The following is a 9,655-nucleotide window of genomic DNA, read 5'->3' on the forward strand; positions in this document are numbered from 1 at the left end:
ACCCCTCCCGGTCGTCATCACCACCACCTCCTCCTCTCCTCCTTCTTTTCCTCCTCCTCCTGCTCCTCGTCTCCTCCTCTTCTCCTCCTCCTTCTTCTCCTCCTCTTCTCCTCCTCCTCCTCTCCTCGTCCTCTCCTCCTTGTCCTCTCCTCCTTCTCCCCCTTCTCCTCCTCTTCTCCTTCTCCTCCTCCTCTTCTCTTCCTCCTCTTCTCCTTCTCCTCCTCCTCTTCTCTTCCTCCTTCTCCTTCTCCTCCTCCTCCTCCTCGTCTCCTCCTCCTCTTCTCCTCCTCCTTCTTCTCCTCTTCCTCTTCTCCTCATTCTCCTTCTTCTCCTCCTTCTCCTCTCCTCCTCCTCCTTCTTCCTCCTCCTTCTTCCTCCTCCTCTTCTCCTTCCTCCTCCTCCTCCTCTTCTCCTTCTCCTCTTCTCCTTCTCTTCTCCTCCTCCTCTTCTCCTTCTCCTCCTCCTCATTCCCCTCCTTCTCCTCCTCCAGGTCTACATGTGGGTGGGGACTCAGACCAGCCAGGTGGAAATCAAGTTGAGCCTCAAAGCTTGCCAGGTAAGGACCCCGAAGTCTTGCTGACCGTTCAGGGCGGAGACCGAAGGAGGCTCCGCGTTCAAACCCCCCCTTTCTTTGGCTTCATGGGGAGAAAAGGCCTCCCGAGTTCTCCTGGCCTCCTCCACTCTAAGGGCATGAAGGTGCACAGGGGGTCCTCGACTTACGACCGTTCGCTGCGGCCGTCTTAAATACGAGTCAGTTGCCAAGGCTCTGGGTTTTTAATCACGTGACCCGGGGGAGGCTGCAGAGGCCGTAACTGTGAAACGGGTGCCCCTTTTTCCCAGCGCTGTGGCAACTTTGAAGTGGACGGCTGTAAGTGGAGGACTTGGGTGGTTTGAGGAATCCAGGAAGTGGCCTGGAGGTTATAGGTCAAGTCCTGGATATTTTTAGGGCCGCTTGTTCACCGCCGGCCTTGAACCGCTCTCCTTCCCTCCCTCCCCAGGTCTACATCCAGCACATGCGGTCCAAGGACGCCAGCCGACCCCGGAAGCTCCGCCTGGTGCGCAAAGGCAACGAGCCGCTTCCTTTCACCCGCTGCTTCCACGCCTGGAGCGTTTTCCGGAAGCCGCCAGCTTAACGGCGCCAAACCTCAGACCTCGCCTGCCACCCGCGGTGGCCCCCCCCACGGGGGGACTCCCCAACGGATGGACTTTGTAGTCTTCTGCCAGCGCTGGGTGGACCATCCCCGCCCTTCACTGCAACGCGCTTCTCTTCCGGCTGCGGATGGGAGGAATGGTTACTCAGAGAGTGGGGGGGAGCCGCCTTGCTTACCACCCCCCCAAATCCCACCCACCCCTGCTGCTTCCGTTCCCCAAGGCTCCTCCCGCCTCCTTTGAGGGTCATTCAGACTTTGCCTGGCTCCCTCTTAGCCATCGTTAGAGGGGAGATATCTTGGCTTTCCTCCCCCACAAACCCTCCTTTGCCCCCTCCTCTCCCGTGCTCTCTGGAGCCCCCTCCCCCTGTTCAGGAGCAGCAGCAGCCGCCCAACTTTGTGCAGGCTGAGACCCAGGAGGATCTCCCTGCTTGGTGGGGTCTCTGGCAAAAGCTTGCAAAGAGATTTCCGAATGAGGTTTGGAGCGGAAGCAGAGGGGTTTAGCGTGGGGGGGCTGGGGGGGGAGGCTCTTGATCTGCAAAGCGAATGTAAGATTCCTCCCCATCTTCCATCCCTGAGAAGGGAGAATTTCAGCAGGTGCTTTCTGTGCTCCTCTCAAAGCCACCCCTGGCTACTGCTAAAATTCGTTTTTTTTATGACGATTATTATTTTTTACAACTACTAAAAAGCACAACTCTCTTTTATTGCCTTCCAGTTGAAATGCCTGCTCTTCTTCTTCCTTCTTTCTTTTTTTTGCACTGAATTACAGAGTTTCAAAAAAAAAAAAAAAAGCTTGGGTCACACAAAGAAGTGGTGTTCCTTGCTTTGCTCCTAGTCCTCATGAGGTTCGGGAAAAGCAAGATCTCCTTTCCAACTTTCTGCTTTGCGCCCCGTTTGCAGTGGGCCCCGTTCCGTTCCGTCCCAGATACCATCCGCATTTTGGAAAGGGTGGGAAGAAAGCCACTGGGAAGAAATAGTAAAATGCAGCGGAGGTGGCACCGTGCCCACCAAGCATCTGCAGGAGTTGGTGCCAGCTGCCGAACGCATGGCCAAAGGCATTGCAAATGGCAGGCTTCCTACCTCCAGATAGATAGAATAGCAGCAAGCAGGAATTCAACCGGCAAAGCACAGGCTTGCGTTTGGCCTGGCGCAAACACAGCGGAGGGGGGGGGGGCATCAGTCCCAGGGCTTCACGCAAGCTTCCTTCTGAAGGTCTCAATAAAGATTGCAAAGATGGATCTTTCTGATCTGCCGTGTTGTGATTCTTTTCTGTTATAAGCAAACCCAGGTTCGCTCCCGATGTTTTTAATGCTTGTCCTCCCCTCTTAGATGCCCTATAAGTGGCATTTCCCCCCCTCCCCACTTGGCTGGTAGTAGAAAAACATCCGTCTTTCGATAGTTCCAAGCTTTCTCTGCCTCCTCCTGCAAAGAGGGGGGGCTGAGAAACTCCACACACACACACACACACAGAGACTGCTTTAGATAGTAAATGCTTTATTCTTCCTTTATTAAAAAACCTGCATTAATTACTAAACGATGCTAAGCCCATTTCTCTGGACCGGAAAAAAAAAGGGGATGGGGATCCGAAGAGGCCATTCTACAAGGGAAACTAGCCCATCCCCTCCCTCGGTGGCTACCACAAGAGAGACTCACAATGGCACACCTTCCAGGCACCCACAACACACACCCTCCAGGCACTCGTACACACACTCACACACACAGCAAGGATCGAATCGTACCGTTGTACCAAAGTGGGTTTTTGCAAAGGCTTCCTGGGGAGCCCTGTTCTCACGTACATCAAAAAGGGGTTTATTTTAAAGGGTTCAGCCCCACTTCTTAGCTTCCCCCCCCCCCAATGGTCTTATCAACCCTCCAAAGGGGGGGGGGTTCCTTGGCACAAAAACATCTGTAAGGGAAAAAAAGAATCCTTCCCAGAAGAAAACGGAGCTTGAGGTCCTGCGATGGGCTTTTTTGGCACAAGACGTTTTCCCACCTCAACGGGGAAACGTGGAGCGGAAGCAAGAGAAAGCCCACCTCCACCCCAGAGAACGGGGTCCATAATGCCAAGCAGCAGTGGGAGAGGGGGGCGGGTTGAAGCCCCCCCTTTCTTGAGATGGGATCTCGGCAACAAAACACCCTCACCGCAGCATCTGCACAACAGCACCTGCAGCTCCTCAGAAAGTCCATGTGGCTTGCAAAAAAATCCCAGCTTGTAAGGCAGGAAAGACACCCCCCACCCACCCACCCCCCAAATACCCCACGAAGACCTCGGACTGCAGCCGCTGCAGAAAGTGGGATCATCAGGCAAAACTTGAGCTGGCTCAGCCAAATTGACCACCGGCAGCCGAAGCTGGGATTTCTAATGTGGGAAGCTGGAGGTCAGAGAAACGGGGGTGCTGGGAACCAGGCAGCTCAGAGGTACCCCAATATTCGTTAAGAGTTGGCCAAATAAAGAGGGGACAAGCCCACCCAGGGGGTCCCAAGGCTCGCTTCCTGCATTTGAGGGAGACCCTGTATTCTTCAGTGCATCCAAATCAGACCAAAATCCATTCTTGAGCCCAGCAAAAACTCTTCGCTTCCTAGTCTCGGGGAGTCCTTTCTCCGGTTGAAAAATCGAAGAAAAATAAAAAGCACAGAACTATCAGCCGATCTTATTTTACCATCATCTCCTCTTCTGGAATGAAGAGACATACATCAATTCTGTTACCAAGCCCAATTAATTTTCCCCTCCCCGAGGCAAAAATAAGAAATAAAAATCCCGGGAAATTGGAATTTCAGAAAGGAAAGAGGAAGCTACTTTGGCATTGCTAAGGAACCCCAAATCTACGAAACCTTAAAAGTCAAATCGGGCCCTGTGGCAGCTAAGGAGGAGGCGAGATGGCTCTGGTTTGCACATTAAACTCTTGGGGAGGAAAGCGAATAGGAGGAATCTGATTTTCTCACCACTCGTATTGAATGTTTAAATAACGGGGGAGGAAGGAAAAGTGAACAATATCAGAAAGGTTTGATAGTATTTCTTGGACTGCTATAATTTTCTTGCAGCAGCTCTGTGGCTTCCTATTTCACAATCTGCTTTGTGCTCGGATAAATATTCCCAATTAGAAATCTTGTGAAATGAAGAAAGAAAAAAGTATTTAACCGTTCCCTCCAAATTAAGGGGGAGGGAGGGAGGGAGGAAAGAAGGAAGGGAACGATGGTGAGAGAGAAGGAAGGCTGGCTTCCATCAGATCTCTTCTTGGCCTCCAAGTTCCCACCAGTGAGCAAAAAAAAAACCCACTTAATTCATCATTGGATCCAGTACAAAGTTTCTCAGTTCAGTTCAGCCCAGAAAAAGCGGGGGGGGGGGGGGGGGCTCTGAAGAGGGCAGAGGGGGTTTCAAGGGAGGTCAGGAGAATCCAAGTCTTGGCAGCCGTTCCCACCTTCAGCCCACTGCCCAGCGTTGCATCGCAGCAAAAAAAAAACCTCCCTCTCTTTCCTGTCCATCGGAAGCTCCTTTCCCCTCATATCAGAGGAGCCGTGGGGACAAAAGATCCCGGTTGCTTTCTTGGGGCGGGGGGGGAGGAGGGGAGTCCTCAGCCAGGTCCTCCCCCTCCCCCAAGTGGTTTCCTTTCCCAAAGAAAAGGCTTATTGAAGCCCCCCCCCCCCCCCCGGAGGTCTCTGTGCAATGGAAGAGCGGGAGCTCCCAAAGTGGTTCTTCTAGGACGTTGGCACATTTTTCTGTTTTTGTTTTTTCTCTTTTTCTTTTTTACATATATTTATATATATATATATATATATATAATCTATCAAAAATGCAAACTTGGAGAGGTACCCAGGAAGAGAGGCCGCCTGTCTGCTTCCAGGCCGCGTGTTAGAAAAAGACCACAACTCTTTTTGTAAAAAAAAATAGGCAGGGAAGGGCCTGGGGTCCTCTGGAGGGGGAGGGCCAAGAGTCCGTTGCAAAGACAGCGAGACGTCTCCGTCCAAAAGCTCCAAGCATCCCCTCGGACGGGGCAGGGGGTCCTGCGAAGGAAAAGAGCAGACCTTAAAACAGGTGGGCAGAGGCTCCCTCTCTCCTCCCCCTCCTCTTTCCCTCCCTCTCTCTTTCCCTCCCTCTCCCTCCTTCTCTCCAAACTCAGCCCTCTCCCCATCTTTATCTCTTCCCTTTTGGTTGGCACTGGAGAAGCACGTTGCTCCTTTCGTCCATTCTCCTATCTTACTCCACGTTGCAATACAGGTGGTCCTCAACTTACGACAACAACACTCCCGTCGCTAAGCGAGGCGTTGCTCCATTTTTGCAACCTCCCTTGCCACGGTGGTTAAGCGGCTCCCTGCTTAACTTTCTTCAACTGTGTGACACCGTCGCCAAAAGCGAATCTGGCTTTCCCCTGTCGCTGTTGCTTGTCACATAACGGGACCCAGCAACCGTCACAAGTACATGCCAGTTGCCAAGCTTCCAATTCTGATCGCGTGACCAGGAGGAGGCTGCAACAGGCATGTGAAGAACTGTCCCCCCGGGCGTTTTTTTTTCCAAAAGTTCACTAATTGCTGTAAGTCTAGCGGTCAAAGGGAGGCCCTTTCTTCCCTGCCATCTTTGTTGGGCTGCAAGAGAGCGTCCCGTCTGGCCTCCCCACCTGGGCTGCCCCCAGGCCTTCTGCCCCAGCTCAGAACGCGCCCACGTCCCGAGAACCAGCTGCCCCCCTCTTTCCCTTGCTTCAAAGAAGGACGTGCCTCATTTAATGAGGATCCCTGGAGATGATCGAGCCTCCTCCTCACTGAGGTTCCGCAGATTCCTCTCGGATTCCTCGGAGGGCCTGGAACGAGAAAGTGGGGGTCAAGGCATCCCAGGCCAGAGAAGGACTTCCAATTTCCTAAAGAGCTTTTATTGGAGAGAAACGGAGGGAACCATTAAATATCTGTTTTCTTCTTCAAGGCTCACTTGTGGCCCTCAGGTTCTGTTCCCTCGTGAGAGATTGACACCTGTCATCAGAACAGTGGAGTCTCGATTACTTGCATTAAGGGAAGTCCTTTTGTAAATATGTTTTATTTTCCATTTCATTTCGTACAGTCACATATATACTGTGCATAACCGGGGCCACATAACATTGAACAATAAACACAACCCACCCTCTTGTCAACAATACCCCCCAAAATACAAACCCAATATACCACTTCGACCCTCCATACACCCTTTCTTTCGCCCCTCCTCCAACTTTCCTTCTTCCCTCCATCATTCCCCTCTACCCTACTTTCCCTCCCCCCCCTACCACTCCTCTCTCCCGATACACTCCCTCCCTTCCTTCTCACCCTCCCTCCCATCCTCTCTCCCACCCTCTCTACCCCTCTTTCTTCTTTCCCTCTACTCCTCCCTTCGGTGTATTTCTACAATCTATCAATATATTCAGCTTGTCCTATTTTTACACTGGAATTAAAGGGAAGTCCTCAAAGCAAAATTTAAACCCCAACCTACAATTCATTTATTGAACTACTGAAAAAGTCCAGTAATTCCCCGTAGAGAATATTATAAAACAAGCCGTCTGACTCCCTTCTCCAAAGCTTTTAGCTCTCTGAGCTACAATCTCAAGAGCCCTGGAAAAGCCACCCTCTCCTCCTCTATTTCCCACTGAAGTGGAATCTCACAGAATTAAGGCTATGATTAGGCAGAGCTCCACTGGCAAGGGGCATTTTTTTTAATTGTTTTATTTTATCAATTCCATATATACGTTCACAATTATATGATCTCATAACTGTTATTAATAATATGTATTTATAACAATTTTCCCTACTGTTAACAATATACTTGAAAATTGCTTTTTTAACATCCCACACATCCATCTTATCTTACAACGGTCCTACTTCTTCCTCCCTCCCTCTTTCCTTCCCTCGTTTCTTCTCTCCTGCTCCCCTTCCTTCCCTCCTTCCTTCCCTCCCTCCTTCCCCCTTCCCTCCTTCTCTCCTTCCCTCCTTCCTTCCCTCCCTCCTTCCCCCTTCCCTCCCTCCTTCCTTCTCTCCTTCCTTCCTTCCTTCCCCCTTCCTTCTCTCCTACATTCCCTCCTTTCTTTTCTCCTTCTCTCCTTCCTTCCCTCCTTCCTTCCCTCCTTTCTTTTCTCCTTTTCTCCTTCCTTTCCCCCTTCCTTCTCTCCTACATTCCCTCGTTCCTTCCCTCCTTCCTTCTCTCCTTCCTTCCCTCCTTCCTTCCCTCCCTCCTTCCCCTTCCCTCTTTCTCTCCTTCCCTCCTTCCTTCCCTCCTTCCTTCCCTCCTTTCTTTTCTCCTTCTCTCCTTCCTTTCCCCCTTCCTTTCCTCCTTACTTCCCTCCTTCCTTCTCTCCTACATTCCCTTCCTTCTCTCCTACATTCCCTGCAAGGGGCATTTCAGGCACAGCCAATGCCAGGCCTAGCCTGCATTAACAGAGGGACTGGGTCAAGATCACGTGAAGCCATCTTTACAACGCCTCGAGAAGTGACCTAACTTGGAATCTTGCATCCAAGTTTTGGTTGCCGCATTTCAAAAAAGATCTTGAGATTCTGGAAAGAGCCGAGGTGGCGCAGTGGTTAAATGCAGCACTGCAGGCTACTTCAGCTGACTGCAGTTCAGCAGTTCGGCTGTTCAAATCTCACCGGCTCAGGGTTGACTCAGCCTTCCATCCTTCCGAGGTGGGTAAAATGAGGAACCGGATTGTTGTTGGGGGCGATATGCTGACTCTGCAAACCGCTTAGAGAGGGCTGAAAGCCCTATGAAGCGGTATATAAGTCTAACTGCTATTGCTATCTATCTATCTATCTATCTATCTATCTATCTATCTATCTATCTATCTATCTATCTATCTATCTATCTATCTATCTATGTGAAATGAGGACCCAGACTGTGGGGGCGATATGCTGACTCTGTAAACCGCTTAGAGAGGGCTGAAAGCCCTATGAAGCGGTATATAAGTCTAACTGCTATTGCTATTGCTAAATTGTGCAGAGAGAGCAGCAAGAGAGATGACTGGAGGCTAAAACATACGAAGAACAGTTGCCGGAATTGGGTTGGGCTCGTCCAGTGAAAAGAAGGGGCTGGACTAGAAGATCTCCAAAGCCCCTTCCAACTCAAGTTATTCTGTAAACGTTGCCCCCAGATTAGGTGGGCCTCTGCAAAGGTGGCAGGCATGTCCTTAGTTCCAGTTTATTGCTACCAAAGACTTACATCAAGTAATCCTTCACTTCTTCGACTGTAATATCTCCAGTGGTATTTAAGGGGGTGTCGATGCTGCTATCGGGGGAGTCAACCGGCGTTGAGGCAAACAATGCTGGGTGGTCTTCGGGAGACCCTGAAAGTAGAAACGCTTTTCAATATTCCCATAAACACCCAGAATTTCAGTTTAACCTCCTCCGTCTTTAAAATGCTTCCTTCTTTGTGACTGGATCTGTTACAAAACTTCCCTCAAAACTTTTGATAGATCCCTTATTGGTAGATAGGTTAATGGACAATGGTGAGGAAATGCACGACCAAAATGAGGATAAGCCAAGGTGGCGCAGTGGTTAAATGCAGCACTGCAGGCCACTTCAGCTGACTGCTATCTGCAGTTCAGCAGTTCAAATCTCACCGGCTCAAGGTTGACTCAGCCTTCCATCCTTCCGAGGTGGGTGAAATGAGGACCCGGATTGTTGTTGGGGGCGATATGCTGACTCTGTAAACCGCTTAGAGAGGGCTGAAAGCCCTATGAAGCGGCATATAAGTCTAACTGCTATTGCTATCTTTAAAACATGCAAACCCATACAGAGCAATTTTTCTCATTGGGGGGTGGGGGTGGGCAGACCGATATTCAAGGCCAGTCACAGTTAGGTAGTGAAACATCCCCAAGCAAAGTTCAGAAGGTACCAAGAACTCCACGGTTCAGCCCTGAAGCCACAGTGGCTCTCTTAAAATTGAGTCAAATAAATACGCCAAAATTTCATTTTAAAAATCAGAAGTTATGATAAAACCAAGAGTTTGCAGAGACTTCAGACTGTCCAACTAGGGCTAAACCAGCTTTCTTCCTTTCCTTTCCTTTCCTTTCCTTTCCTTTCCTTTCCTTTCCTTTCCTTTCCTTTCCTTTTTCCTTTCCTTTTCTTTCTTACTTTCTTCTTTCTTTTTTTCTTTCTTTCTTCTTCTTTCTTTCTTTCTTTCTTTCCTTTCTTTCCTTCTTTCCTTCCTTCCTTCTTTCCTTCTTTCTTTCCTTCCTTCCTTCTTTCTTTCTCTTTCTTTCTTTCTCTCTCTCTCTCTCTCTCTCTCTCTCTCTCTCACACACACACACACACACACACACACACACACACAAACAGAGTCCTGCACCCCATTGCCAGTCATACACCGGGTGATGTGCCAGTCTACCCGAATATCTGCAAAGATGTTTTCCTTACGGTCGTTGCTAGCAGGGGAATGATTAGCCTCGGAGCCTTGTAAAACATGCGTCCCGTTGGCCTGGCTTAGTTTTGGCGTCGCCGTAAAGTTATTTCTGTAATTAAAAAAAGGAAACAGCATCTCAATTGCCATCTGCTACCCCAGC

At 50.0% G+C, this 9,655-nt stretch overlaps 2 protein-coding genes across 2 annotated transcripts in view; one reads left to right on the plus strand and one right to left on the minus strand.

Annotated features, from left to right (window-relative positions):
• Nucleotides 1-2,395, plus strand: part of FLII (FLII actin remodeling protein) — a 28,832-nt gene extending 26,437 nt beyond the window's left edge. The window contains exons 29-30 of the mRNA XM_087701749.1: nt 491-556; nt 999-2,395. Of these exons, the coding sequence (XP_087557875.1) occupies nt 491-556; nt 999-1,133 (201 nt within the window). The 3' untranslated portion in view covers nt 1,134-2,395. The remainder of the gene's footprint in view (nt 1-490; nt 557-998) is intronic.
• A 3,440-nt stretch (nt 2,396-5,835) lies between these two features.
• The window catches only part of LLGL1 (LLGL scribble cell polarity complex component 1), a 41,368-nt gene continuing 37,548 nt past the window's right edge, over nt 5,836-9,655 (minus strand). The window contains 3 exon segments of the mRNA XM_087729228.1: nt 5,836-5,941; nt 8,314-8,437; nt 9,510-9,645. Of these exon segments, the coding sequence (XP_087585354.1) occupies nt 5,860-5,941; nt 8,314-8,437; nt 9,510-9,645 (342 nt within the window). The 3' untranslated portion in view covers nt 5,836-5,859.

Source organism: Thamnophis sirtalis, unplaced genomic scaffold (assembly GCF_051295495.1).
Source record: "Thamnophis sirtalis isolate CommonGarterSnake01/CBP01778 unplaced genomic scaffold, rThaSir2_p1.2 scaffold_14, whole genome shotgun sequence".
NCBI classification, from domain to species: Eukaryota; Metazoa; Chordata; class Lepidosauria; order Squamata; family Natricidae; genus Thamnophis; species Thamnophis sirtalis.